Source organism: Macaca fascicularis, chromosome 16 (assembly GCF_037993035.2).
Source record: "Macaca fascicularis isolate 582-1 chromosome 16, T2T-MFA8v1.1".
In the NCBI taxonomy this organism is placed as follows: domain Eukaryota; kingdom Metazoa; phylum Chordata; class Mammalia; order Primates; family Cercopithecidae; genus Macaca; species Macaca fascicularis.
In genome coordinates this window covers 35148705-35163221 of record NC_088390.1, presented here as the reverse complement: position 1 = coordinate 35163221, position 14517 = coordinate 35148705, and the positions used below count along the sequence as shown (strand labels likewise).

The 14517-nt window shown below is 43.7% G+C and overlaps 1 protein-coding gene across 19 annotated transcripts in view; it reads left to right on the top strand.

Moving 5' to 3' along the window:
- SSH2 (slingshot protein phosphatase 2) overlaps nucleotides 1-14517 on the top strand; it is a 306013-nt gene that overhangs the window by 275646 nt on the left and 15850 nt on the right. For 11 of the 19 annotated variants that reach the window (XM_015438110.3, XM_074018916.1, XM_005583322.4 and 8 more), the window contains 2 exons: nucleotides 2924-3070; nucleotides 8482-8682. In XM_015438110.3, coding sequence (XP_015293596.3) covers nucleotides 2924-3070; nucleotides 8482-8682 — 348 coding nt within the window. Of the gene's footprint in view, nucleotides 1-2923; nucleotides 3071-8481; nucleotides 8683-11106; nucleotides 11186-11828; nucleotides 12048-14517 lie in introns of those variants that run through there. The other 8 variants (XR_012425449.1, XR_012425448.1, XR_012425447.1 and 5 more) reach the window with 3 other exon arrangements.

Here is a 14517-nt window from a genome sequence, read left to right as displayed (position 1 = left end):
GTGTGGTGGCAGGTGCCTGTAATCCCAGCTACTCGGGAGGCTGAGGCAGGAGAATTGCTTGAACCCGGGAGGTGGCAGCTGCAGTGAGCCTCGATCATGCCACTCCACTCCAGCCTGGACAACAGAGTGAGACTCTGTCAGAAAAAAAAAAAAAAAAAAAAAAACTGTATTTCTGGGAAACTTAGATATAGTGTTAAAATTAAGTCTGAGATGTGGTATAGCAGTGTTGGCCAAAAGCATTGGAATCATGTCATATATACATATGAATTTAGAATATAACCCCAGCTGGAGATGAGACCTATCATCTCATTTGTTTCTTAGAAGACTAAATTATAAAATGCAACTAACTATATCTAGTTGTCTTTAAAAACACTGTGGTCAAATTCACCGATAGCTACTTAGATCTTGTTTCTTAAATTCAGTGATTGTTAAATTTTAGTATGTGAAGAATTACAGTTTAGGGATCTGTACACAAAACCATGCCGCCTATAGATGACTTACGGGATTTTCAAGGGTAATTTTGACATTAAGGCCATTTCCATCCAATCTACTGACTTCAGAATCTAACCCAAAGTAAAATGTTACTCTATCTAGAGTCATTTGGTGCTGAGATGGGAAAAAAGTTTCAAGGAGTTTCAGTTCCAGTTGGCAGTGACTGCCTATAGCTTTGTAATGAAAAGGATTGGGAAGCTGTGTCCTGCCTCTAGAAAGATAGTGCCATAATTCATTATGAGGTATGGGATTAGAGGTGGGAGATTGTTCGTTTTTATTTTAAATAAAAGGAGGCCAGGCAAGGTGGCTCACGCCTGTAATCCCAGCACTTTGGGAGGCCGAGGCAGGCAGACCACAAGGTCAGGAGTTTGAGACCAGCCTGGCCAACACAGTGAAACGCCATCTCTACTAAAACTACAAAAATTAGCTGGAAGTGGTGGCACACACCTGTAATCCCAGCTACTCAGGAGGCTGAGGCAAGAGAATTGCTTGAACCAGGGAGGCGGAGGTTACAGAGAGCTGAGATCATGCCATTGCACTCCAGGTCTGGGCGACAGAGCAAGACTCCATCTTGGGGAAAATAAATAATAAAATAAAATAAGGAAAGTGTGTTGCCTGCCTTTTTTTCTTTTTCCTTTTTTTGCTGTCACCCAGGCTGGAGTGTTGCCTTTTTTTCTAACAGTTTTATTGAAATATAATTTACATACCATATGATTCACCCATTTTAAATGTATAATTTGTTGGTTTTTAGTATATTCACAGAGCTGTGCAACCATCACCACAATCCATTTAGAACATTTTTCCAACTCAGAAAGTCTGTACCCTTCAAGAGTCACCTCCATTTTTCTTCTTACCCCTGCCCCAGCAATTCCTAGAAATCACTAATGTTCATCAACTAACTAAGAGCCACTCTTTGGCTGTTTTGAATAATGCTGCTGTGACCATTTGTGTACAAGTTTTCGGGTAGGCTTATTTCTCTTGGATTTATTCTTTGGAAAGGAATTGCTGAGTCCTGTGGTAATTTTGTGTTTACCCTTGGGGAAACTGCTGTACTGTTTTCCATAGCAATTGCACCTTTTTTTTTTGTTGTTTTTGAGACTGAGTTTCATTGCCCAGACTGGAGTGCAATGGCGCAATCTCGGCTCACTCACTGCAACCTCTGCCTCCTGGGTTCAAGCAATTCTTCTGCCTCAGCCTCCCAAGTAGCTGGAATTACAGACATGTGCCACCATGCCCAGCTAATTTTGTAGTTTTAGTAGAGACGGGGTTTCACCATCTTGACCGGGCTGGTCTCAAACTCCTCACCTCTGGTGATCCGCCCACCTTGGCCTCCCAAAGTGCTGGTTACAGGCGTGAGCCACTGCGCCTGGCCAAGCTCACTTTTTAAATTAAATTTTTTTTTTTAATTTTGTAGTAATGGGCTTTGATGCCAAGTTAAAACAGATTCAGTTCGTGTCTGAGAAAATTTTTGGCCACTTGACCTTAACCACAGATTTGGTTAGCTATGGCTGCTTTCTTTTTCTGTATTCATTTCATTGATTTCAGAGTTTGGGTTTATAGAACTTCATATTTGTGCTGAGAAGGAAGCAATGTCTCAGAGAGAAATGAGTGAGTCCATGTTGTATTGTTGGAGTAAACTTAGACATCCAGCTATGTCTAAACAGAGAGCATTAAGAAAAGATAACATTTGGTAAATGAAACTCAAGCATTTATTGAGATTGTACAGTGAGAAAGATAATAGAAGACTGTTTTGATAGAGAAATTCTCTTCTGCAAGCATCTTAGTGTGGAAGAATCTTCAGATACATCAATGCCATAGCAGCCAGTAATGCAGTCAGATGAGTTTAAGGGAGTTTTAAGTCCAGCTTTTCTCCTTCCAGTTCTCTCCACATTTGCCTTTCACGTAATTGCACAAAGAGAGAGTAATTGCACAAAGCCTAACAATCTGGCGTTTAGAAAAATAGGAAGAAGTCGTTATTCATTCTCTGTTTTTTTCCTTGGAGTACATGTCAGTAGTCTGATTTTATACAGATGACTTTCAGTGAATAAATTGTATTGCTGATAATTTTAGTAACAAAGTGTCTGATTATGGCCTCAAGTTGATTCTTTGGAGTAAAATATGAGGCATATTTTCAGAATACTATCAAAGATGAGATTGTGCAACTACATAAACTGAAAATGGAATTTAGATGTTGAACATGGTGGATAACCTTTTGCTTAATAATTCCCTGGTGCCCAGGTATGCCCAGGAACCCTGTTGTATAATTTCTGTAATATATAAATATAACCTCTTAGTTCTTTAGCTGTCTTCATTATTTTTGTATTTAATTTCAGCCTATGGAATAAACAAGTTTTAAGTAAGAGAAAACATTGCTGGGAATTGGATTTAGCCTGAGCAGTAGAGCACATATTCTCCCTTGGTTTCCTTGCAGGGTACGGTATATCTTGAACGTCACTCGAGAGATAGATAACTTCTTCCCAGGAGTCTTTGAGTATCATAACATTCGGGTATATGATGAAGAGGCAACGGATCTCCTGGCTTACTGGAACGACACTTACAAATTCATCTCTAAAGCAAAGTGAGTAATAGTCCTGCACAATGTTGTGACCTCTGTTACTCTTGCCCCATGCATGGCTGGGTTGTGAGGGCTATAGACAACTTACTGATGGTACTCAGGAAAAAGGAACTAAAGAAAGGAGGAGACTGAAACCTTTTTAATCCTAGGCAAAAGACTAGTGACTTACGTTAAATAAACCCCTAGGAGAAGGTAACCTCATGTTGGCTATTTCCACTGAGCACAGAATTAAAGAAAATAGACTTAGACTGCAGCATTTTTTTACAGAAATGAGAGAAGGAAGAAATTCTGAATGAAACCCTTAAGTTGCCAGTGGGGAGATTTAAAAGTTATATCGTAGAAATTATTCCAGTTAGATAGAATACTGGTCCTCCCCGCTAAAGACAAGGAGACAAACTTTGGAAATCTTTTCCTACTCTCTTACTCTATTTTTATGATACTTGAAATGATGAAATTTTCCGTGGCCCTTCTGTTGATGTCTTCCTTAAATTAATTGGCTCTTTTAGTGAAAGTATTTGTATTAACTCAGTGTTTGGTATTAATGTCAACACTGCTTTTTTTTTTTTAAGTCCTTGGGGATTTCCTTGCCAATCCTGTTTATTCCTTTGCTAGAGAGAACCATAAACGAGCTTGTTTGCCACATCTCCCTTCAGGTAGGACTATGTTCAAACCATCCCTGGCAGATGAGAAGTGCTTTTGTATTTAAACTCCTTCAAAAATAATTTCACACTTCTCTTAAGTACCTTCATGGTCAGGAAGTTCTTCCTCTTAGTTTCCCTAAACCCTCATACTCTAGTTTTGAGCCTATTCCTTTAGTCTCTAGCAAGTACCTAAAAGAGTACTTTGTATTTTTGCATTCTATTAATAAATTATTCCCAGTAATAATACCATTCATGGTATGCTTACTGTTCTTTCATGTATTTTCTAAGATTCAGAGGGGTAGCTCTTGTCGACATTCAGAGAGGTCAAATAAGTGGTGAAGATAGGACTTGAACAAAGATCTTGCTGAGGCAGGAGGATCACTCGAGCCCAGGAGTTCAAGACCAGCCTGAGCAAGACTCCTATCTCTATAAAAAAAAATTTGTTTTTAATTAGCCGGGCACAGTGGTGCATGTCTGTGATCCCACCTTCTTGGAAGGCTCAGGGAGGAGGGAGGATCGCTTGAGCCCATGAGGTTGAGGTTGCAGTGAGCTGTGGTCGCACCATGGCACTTGAGCCTGGGTTTAGGGGGAAAAAAAAATACTGTCTCTTTTCAGAATCCAAGGGTACTGGAATAGTCTAGTTCTATAAGGAAAAGGTACAAGAAGGCTAGGCCCCAGTCCCAATGAAAAGCAAGGCTAATTTTACTTAGGATTAGGGAGAGCTGTATGGGGTACCCAGGGCACAACTGGGGGCACTCACACTCAGGCTTTTGCAGGCCTAAATCAGCACCTAAGAGTATCTCTTTAAATGCTCCTATGTCTCATCCTAATCAGGACGCTGATTTTTTTTTCTTTTTTCTTTCTTTTCTTTCTTTTTTTTTTTTTTTTTTTTTGAGCCAGTGTCTTGCTGTGTCGCCCAGGCTAGAGTACAGTTGTGCAATCTTGGCTTACTGCAGCCTCCACCTCCCGGGTTCAAGCAATTCTCCTGCCTCAGCCTCCCGAGTAGCTGGGGATTATAGGCACGTGCTACCATGCCCAGCTGATTTTATGGGTTTCGCCATGTTGGTCAGGCTGGTCTCAAACTGCTGAGCTCAGGTGATCCGCCTGCTTCAGCCTCCCAAACTGCTGAGATTACAGGTGTGAGCCACTGCACCCAGCCCAGGATCCTGATTCTTAATATGATACCAGCGTTAATCTGGACAGTCCAGCATGGGTGGGGGCACTGAAAGGTGGAATTGGGTTAGGGGATACCTGACTTCAGATCCTTCATTACAAGAGTTAGAAGCCGGGCCGGGCGCGGTGGCTCAAGCCTGTAATCCCAGCACTTTGGGAGGCCGAGACGGGCGGATCACGAGGTCAGAAGATCGAGACCATCCTGGCTAACATGGTGAAACCCCGTCTCTACTAAAAAAATACAAAAAAATAGCCGGGCGCGGTGGCGGGCGCCTGTAGTTCCAGCTACTCGGGAGGCTGAGACAGGAGAATGGCGTAAACCCGGGAGGCGGAGCTTGCAGTGAGCTGAGATCCGGCCACTGCACTCCAGCCTGGGCCCCAGAGCGAGACTCTGTCTCAAAAAAAAAAAAAAAAAAAAAGAGTTAGAAGCCAAACACCAAAAAAGCCCAGTTGAAAATATGTCAAAGAGGCCGGGCGCGGTGGCTCAAGCCTGTAATCCCAGCACTTTGGGAGGCCGAGACGGGCGGATCACGAGGTCAGGAGATCGAGACCATCCTGGCTAACACGGTGAAACCCCGTCTCTACTAAAAAATACAAAAAACTAGCCGGGCGAGGTGGCGGGCGCCTGTAGTCCCAGCTACTCGGGAGGCTGAGGCAGGAGAATGGCGTAAACCCGGGAGGCGGAGCTTGCAGTGAGCTGAGATCCCGCCACTGCACTCCAGCCTGGGCCCCAGAGCGAGACTCTGTCTCAAAAAAAAAAAAAAAAAAAAAAAGAGTTAGAAGCCAAACACCAAAAAAGCCCAGTTGAAAATATGTCAAAGAGGCCGGGCGCGGTGGCTCAAGCCTGTAATCCCAGCACTTTGGGAGGCCGAGACGGGCGGATCACGAGGTCAGGAGATCGAGACCATCCTGGCTAACACGGTGAAACCCCGTCTCTACTAAAAAATACAAAAAACTAGCCGGGCGAGGTGGCGGGCGCCTGTAGTCCCAGCTACTCGGGAGGCTGAGGCAGGAGAATGGTGTAAACCCGGGAGGCGGAGCTTGCAGTGAGCTGAGATCCGGCCACTGCACTCCAGCCTGGACCACAAAGCGAGACTCCATCTCAAAAAAAAAAAAAAAAAAAGAAAATATGTCAAAGAGATGTCTTCATGGAAGTGAATTTCATAATTGAATTTTACTTACGGTTGTCCAAGTTTGAGCACCTTTCATGCCTACAGGCATAGACCTGAAACTTGATACATTAAAGTTATTAGAGCTTGATGGGAAAATATAGAGCACATGTCTAAACTTCCTTCTAACATACCACCTTGGCTTCCTAACTGTAGTCTAAATGAAAACCCTAGGGTGCCATAAGTAAAAGAGATAATTACTATTCATTTGGGCTAAACTACACACAGAGACACACACCCCGACTAATGTTAGGACACCCAAATTTTGTACCTAATTCACAAGTGGGAGGTTAATCTTACGTTCTCTTTGAGACTTTCAATTATTATAGCCCATTCTCTGCATTCCTGTAGCTTATCCGGCTCACTTATTTTGGCACTCAACCTCATACCTCCTTGCATTTATACTGAAGTATTTCATATGTCTCTTTCTCCAGAAGCAGGATTATAAACTTCTGAAAACAAGCCTTTCCTTTTTTTTTTTTTTTTTTTTTTTTTTTTTTGAGACGGAGTCTCACTCTGTCCCCCAGGCTGGAGTGCAGTGGCCGGATTTCAGCTCACTGCAAGCTCCGCCTCCCAGGTTTACGCCATTCTCCTGCCTCAGCCTCCCGAGTAGCTGGGACTACAGGCGCCTGTCACCTCGCCCGGCTAGTTTTTTGTATTTTTTTAGTAGAGACGGGGTTTCACTGTGTTAGCCAGTATGGTCTCGATCTTCTGACCTCGTGATCCGCCCGTCTCGGCCTCCCAAAGTGCTGGGATTACAGGCTTGAGCCACTGTGCCCGGCCGAAAGGAAGCTTTTCTACCATCATAGTAGTGAGTGAACGGATGAATAGATTTCCCTTGTTATGCTGACATGTACATTTTTAGTTTATTAGAATAGTCACTGGGGAAAGATTCCAGAGCCCATGTATACTAGGGATAAGAATAACAGTTCTTATTTCCAGATTTTTTAATGTTGTTCCTACTTTAAGCACCTAGAAGATCTAATCTGCAGATTCACAGGTTTTTTTATATGTATAGCAAATATTTAGTATTTGAAAGTATGTGCCAGACAGTGTGTTATTAGCATAATTAGCATACTGAATCATGTTCATATTCCATTATAAGCTCCAGTATGTTGACATAGGGGTTTTGTTTGTTAGTATAGCTTTAGGTAACTTTGTTTTCTCTTTCTTCCACCTAATATAAAAGAGAAAAAAACCCCACGGTTTTCCTTCATTCCCCCTCATCACTGAGAAAGCCATGTGGCACACCATATGCCCCCATCCAACTCCTCGGTGGTAGAGCCACCTAGACAGGACCCGGGTTGCAGGGTTGTGAAAAGTAATATTTAGGGCTACATCTGAGTAGAGAGGAGGGTTAGTTTCGTCTGGTTTCTACTTTCTTCTAAGGACAGAACCCTTACTGGAACTTAAACTGGAAACAATTCATAACATTTGAATAAATTAGTTCAGTCACTGTCACACCTGTAATTCGGGAGAGTGTCAGCCATGAAACATGCCCCTGGGGCTATGAGGGAACTGGCCTCCACCACACACAAAATGGGCTCCAGTCTAAATTTTAAATGCTCCCTCTACACCCTGTGACCAATTGTCATTGCACTTACCATATTGATTTTTTTCTTTTTTTTCAAGATGGAGTCTTGCTCTGTTGCCCAAGCTAGAGTGCAGTGGTGCCATCTCAGCTCACTGCAACCTCCGCCTCCCGGGTTTAAGCAATTCTCCTGCCTTGGCCTCCCGAGTAGCTGGGATTACAGGCACAGGCCACCATGCCTGGCTAATTTTTTGTGTTTTTAGTAGAGACAGGGTTTCACCATCTTGGTCAGGTTGGTCTTGAACTACTGACCTCGTGATCCACTGGCCTCAGCCTCCCAAAGTGCTGGGATTGCAGGCATGAGCCGCCATGCTCAGCCTGTGCAGCTAAGTTTTGTATTTTTAATAGAGACGGGGTTTCACCATGTTGGCCAGGCTGGTCTCGAACCCCCAACCTCAAGTGATCCACCTGCCTCAGCCTCCCAAAGTGCTGGGATTACAGGTATGAACCACCAGACCTAGCCCCATATTGCATTTTAATTGTATGTTTCTCCCACTGAATCCTACCCTTTAGGATAAAAGCTATGTTACTTACCTTTGCATCCCAGCACTTTGCACATTGCCTTACACATATTGTAAATGCCTGGTAAATGTTTGCTGAATGGATTTAAAAAGCATAATATTAACATTGAATATTGCTTAAGAATACATTAGAGCTGCCTACCCTACCCTACCTACACATTTGATTATAAATGTATACGAGTGCACCAAAGTAGAGAGATTACATAGCAAGAAAATGGAAGGGCAAGAAAAGGATACTTGGAAAAATGTAGAACCCAACTTTTAAAATATCCCCACTACTGTGTTTTCCTCTGTTCTTTACCTTAATCCCCCAAACAAGGAAACATGGATCTAAATGCCTTGTGCACTGCAAAATGGGGGTTAGTCGCTCAGCCTCCACCGTGATTGCCTATGCAATGAAGGAATATGGCTGGAATCTGGACCGAGCCTATGACTACGTGAAAGAAAGACGAACAGTGACCAAGCCCAACCCCAGCTTCATGAGACAACTGGAAGAGTATCAGGGGATCTTGCTGGCAAGGTGAGTCCTTAAGTGACTTTCTCCGATTCTCCCTCCTTTTAAGTTCCCTAAAGCAAGATGAAGTGTCCTTCTCGGTAGCTGCTTCTCAAGCTGATTTGGATGTGATATTTTTTCAAAAAAGACTTATTTCTCTATCAATCCAGTTTTCCTTTTTTTTTTTTTCTTTTTTTTTTTCTTTTTTTGAGGCGGAGTCTGGCTCTGTTGCCCAGGCTGGAGTGCAGTGGCCGGATCTCAGCTCACTGCAAGCTCCGCCTCCCGGGTTTACACCATTCTCCTGCCTCCCGAGTAGCTGGGACTACAGGCGCCCGCCACCTCGCCCAGCTAGTTTTTTGTATTTTTTTAGTAGAGACGGGGTTTCACTGTGTTAGCCAGGATGGTCTTGATCTCCTGACCTCGTGATCCGCCCGTCTCAGCCTCCCAAAGTCCTGGGATTACAGGCTTGAGCCACCACGCCCGGCCTCAATCCAGTTTTCAAAAAATAAGTGTAAGCATTTAAGATTTGCATGGGCTGGCCGGGCACAGTGGCTCATGCCTGTAATCCCAGCACTTTGGGAGGCCAAGGCAAGCAGACCATTTGAGGTCAGGAGTTCGAGACCAATCTGGCCAACATGATGAAACCCCGTCTCTACTTAAAATACAAAAATTAGCCGGGCATGATGGTGGGTGCCTGTAATCCCAGCTACTTGGAAGGCTGAGGCAGAAGAATCACTTGAACCCGTGGGTGGAGGTTGCAGTGAGCTGAGATCGTACCACTGCACTCCAGCCTGGGTAACAGAGCGAAACATCTCAAAAAAAAAAAAAAAAGAAAGAAAAAGAAAGATTTCCCTGGACACACTGCCAGTGGGATAGCCCTGCCCCATAAGGAGCAGTACCAAAAAATTTTTTTAAAGAAAACAAATAGACTAGTATGGAAGATTAAGCATTTAATCTTTCAGGTTGATATAATTAAACTAAAGGATGGAAATACTAAATATTAATACCACTTTTCAACATCTTATAAGACTAGATTCAGCTGCCTTGTTAAAAAAAAAAAAGGATACCAATGACTCCCAAGGTAATGCAAGGCTTAGCTGAAATTCTTGGAAATTTTTTGGCCCATTCATTCATATTTTGTTTGTATTTTTTATGTTTTTTGAGACAGGGTCTCACTCTGTCACCTGGGCTGGAGTGCAGTGGCATAGTCTCAGCTCACTGCAACCTTTGGCCCACTCTTTAAAAAGAAATAAGCACCATCTGCTAATTTGGGTATTTTGTTTACCTCAGTGCTTGGTTTCACTGAGCCTTCTCTAGTAATTTTGATCTTGTGACAAATCAGCAGAATAGGGATGTATATGACCCCGTTGGGTATAAAAGCACTTCCTAGACACAATTCTTTCTTATTTAAAAAATCCTGGCCGGGCGCAATGGCTCATCCCAGCACTTTGGGAGTCCGAGATGGGCAGATCATGAGGTCAGGAGATCGAGACCATCCTGGCTAACACGGTGAAACCCCATCTCTACTAAAAAATACAAAAAAAACTAGCTGGGCGAGGTGGCGGGTGCCTGTAGTCCCAGCTACTCAGGAGGCTGAGGCAAAAGAATGGCGTAAACCCGGGAGGCGGAGCTTGCAGTGAGCTGAGATTCAGCCACTGCACTCCAGCCTGGGTGACAGAGCGAGACTCCCTCTCACAAAAAAAAAAAAAAAAATCTTTTTGCCGGGCACGGTGGCTCAAACCTGTAATCCCAGCACTTTGGGAGGCTGAGGCGGGCAGATCACAAGGTCAGGAGTTCAAGACCAGCCTGGCCAATATGGTGAAACCCCATCTCTATTAAAACAACAAAAATTAGCCAGGTATGGTGATGGGCACCTGTAGTCCCAGCTACTCAGGAGACTAAGGCAGGAGAATCGCTTAAACCCAGGAGATGGAGGTTGCAGTGAGCTGAGATCATGCCACCACACTCCAGCCTAGGCGACAAAGTGAGACTCTGTCTCAAATAATAATAATAATAATAAATAAATAAATCCAATTGTATATATGCTTTTCAAAAATGCAGAAAATTGCAAAAGGAAAAAATAATTTATGAGCTCAATACACATAGACAGCAGTTGACATTACCTGTTTCTCAAGGTTTTACTCTGTCACATATTTTGGTGGCTATTTTCTCCACGAAAACTGTTCTGTAGTCTACCTCTCCACTCAGTACTAGGTCTTGAATGTCTTCCTGTATCGGTAAGAACCAGCCATTTTCAATAATAATTTGGTAATTGGTTATAAAATGAGTAATTAATTGCACTACATTATTATCCTTTTGGTGGTTAAAGCCACCTTCAGCAGCTCTTGGGAATAAGCATCAGATATTAAATGATTTAAGGATCAGCTTCCTGAGATGCTACATGCTGAAATTCTGTGGATTTCTAGATTCTGCTTTGTTTTTTCCATGTAGGTATGTTCTAGGTGGTTTTGTTAGGGTGAAGGCACAGCTGTCGAGAAGCAGTTGGGGCTGGTGCCAGTGTTTGACTCCAGTAAGTCTTATGATTTGGTCTTGACTCTTGAATCTGGACTGTGTTTCCCCTGAACAAAATGTTACATAGCCTTCCAGCCTATTCAGGCAGAGGGATCACCCTCCCACCCCCGAAGTATTGTGAAAATGTGGCCACAGCATAGCATTATGGTTTCCACTAAAAAACCCCTCCCATTTACTCAACATTTGGCATGAGTTTATCTGAACCATTCTCTTAGGAGGCTGGGAGGATACTGAAGCATCCTGTGTTTAAAAGAATTTGTAGGTCTTTGGGGCCAGATTTTGATGGCATTTTTAGATTAGATCAGAAGGTAGGATGTAGCAGTTCTTTTTGGCACAAGAAAGAGGCATCTGAGCATTTAGCAAGAAATAAATATATATTCCCAGACGCACATGACAGATGTTGGACAGTGTCCTCACGTGACCCACTGAGAGGAAGGATACTATGTGTCCTGCCAATTTTGGTATTTATTCTGGAATCCCAGGCTACTGCAAGCTGTTGGGTTGGGTTTTTTTAGTGTGTGTGGTTTTCCTTAGTTGTTGAAGGAATTTCAGAAAAATCTTAGATGAGGATAAGAAGGGCAGTATAAACCCAAAATCACCTTTTTTTTCCCCTTTCCCTTCCTTTTTTTGCTCCATCTCAGCTTCCTAGGCTTGATTCATGGAGGGGGAGGGACAAGCCCTGAGGAGAGAAAAGCACAGAATTTGAGTCAGTAGATCTGGTTTCCATTCCTGGTTCACCCTCTTGCTGCAACCCTGAGAAGTTACTTTACATTTTTCATCCTTACCTGACCCCATCTATAAAATGAAAATCAAGAGATCCATCTCAGAGCGTTACTGTGAATAAAAATGTGTATGAATGTTTATTGTGTATTGTTGAGAGTTATTCAGATATGATTCTCATATTCCTCCAAGGCTACCCAGAAGACACATGTATGTGCCATTTATTCCCACTTCCATGGCATTTCTCACTGCATCCTGCCACCCCCAGACATATTCCATTCAAAACGGGAATGGAAAATGTTCCTAGAATTTCCTATATTGTGGTGTTTTCTGGATTTTAAGTACTATCTAGTGGTAGGGATGTGACTTAGGCTGCTTTTGGCTGCAAGTAATCAAATACCTCAATCAGGATTTCAGCAAGAAACAGCAGACTCAGATTAGGATTATTTGAGGAGGGTTTTTTATCTATCTATCTATCTATCTATCTATCTGTCTGTCTGTCTGTCTGTCTATCCATCTGTCTGTCTGTCAAGGCAAAGTCTCACTCTGTCACCAGGCTGGAGTACAGTGGCATGATCTCAGCTCACTGCAACCTCCACCTTCCAGATTCAAGGGATTCTCCTGCCTCAGCCTCCCGAGTAGCTGGGACTACAGGCATGTGCCACCACTCCCAGCTAATTTTTGTATTTTTAGTACAGACGGGGTTTCACCATGTTGGCCAGAATGGTCTCGATCTCTTGACCTCGTGATCTGCCTGCCTCGGCCTCCCAAAGTGCTGGGATTACAGGCGTGAGCCATCGCGCCCGGCTGTTGAGGAGGGTTTTATAAAGGGACTATTTACAAGCGTGGCATTGTAGTGGAATCAAGGGTCTTGTATCAGCAGGGCTGTTTGGAAGCTACAGGCGTGAGCCATCGCGCCCGGCTGTTGAGGAGGGTTTTATAAAGGGACTATTTACAAGCGTGGCATTGTAGTGGAATCAAGGGTCTTGTATCAGCAGGGCTGTTTGGAAGCAGCTCCTAGACCCAGAAAGAGAGGAAGCAGTTCCTAGAACCTGGAAAGAGACTCTTGTTAGAGAAAGGCACTTTCAGAGGCAAGCAATAACTTTCTGTCAGAGAGACACAGCTAGCCCGAGGCAGCCCCATGCTGAGGGAGCTAGAGGAGTAAATACCTTGCCCTCACTCTCTTTCCTCCAGTCTCCTTCCAGAACTCCCCATTAGCCAAACCCTCTGGAAGTCAGAAAACTAGGGTACCTGTTGTTGTGGTCTGTAGATCAGTCTCCGCAGCAGCAAACAGGGTGGAAAAGCTGAAGAATGGACCCTGCAGGGGCAAATAAAAGATATCTAGCCCAACACCCAGCTACAGGTAGTTTATAAGTTGTACCACTTATCTCCTTTAAAAAACACAGAAGTACTGTCTGTAATGGCTCAGTGGTAATGTAATCATGGACTCTGGTGTTCTACAGCTTTCGGTTCCACCTTCCTTTGTTAACAGCTTGGTCCTTGAGGTTATCTGATGATTGCCAGATGTCTGCCACATCGCTAGGCATCTGTAAATTGTACAGCATCTGGCTGAAGAAAAGGGGCATTTAAACCGGATAGGAAGACCTTCCCCAAAAGCTCCCCACCCATTGGCCAGGACTGGGTCATATGGCCAAGAAAACAGAATTTCCAGGACTGGATAAAACATATTCGCAGCTGGGCACAGTGACTCATGCCTATAATCCTAGCACTTTGGGAGACCGAGGCGAGTGGATCACTTGAGGTCCGGAGTTCGAGACTAGTCTGGCCAACATGGCTAAACTCCATCTCTACTAAAACTACAAAAATTAACCAGGTGTGGTGGTGGGCACCTACAAATCCCAGCTTCTCAGAAGGCTGAGGCAGGGGAATCATTGAACCCAAGGTGCAAAGGTTGCAGTGAGCCGAGATCATGCCACTTTACTCCAGCCTGGGCAAAAGAGCAAAATTCTGTCTTTAAAAAAAAAAAAAAAAAAAAAAAAGGCCAGGAGCAGTGGCTCATGCCTGTAATCTTAACACTTTGGGAGGCCAAGGCGGGCAGATCACGAGGTCAGGAGATCAAGACCATCCTGGCCAACATGGGGAAACCCCGTCTCTACTAAAAATACAAAAATTAGCTAGGCATGGTAGGGGCCTCCTGTAGTCCCAGCCAATCGGGAGGCTGAAGCAGGAAAATGGCATGAAGCCGGGAGACAGAGTTTACAGTGAGCCAAGATCACGCCACTGCATTCCAGCCTGGGCGACAAAGTGAGACTCCATCTCAAAAAAAACAAAAAAACAAAAAAAAAAACAGCATATTCATATTTATCCTCTGGATCTAGGGAAGTGCCACATTTCCTGAACCCATGGGATAGTGAACACCCAAATCAAATCAGGCTCTGACAGTAAGAAAAATGGCTGTTGGATATATAGCTGTTAGGGTCTGCAATCTATGATGTGTTATTAGGAAACCATGGCACTTGTAGGCTAACTGGCAAGTGAATAGGCCCAGCAGACTTGCCCAGCACTAAAGTGCCACTCCAGATCTGCCTGCTTAGAAGAGCAAAGAAAAAAATCCCCAGACTCCTGTGACTGTATGAAGCTCTATCAAGC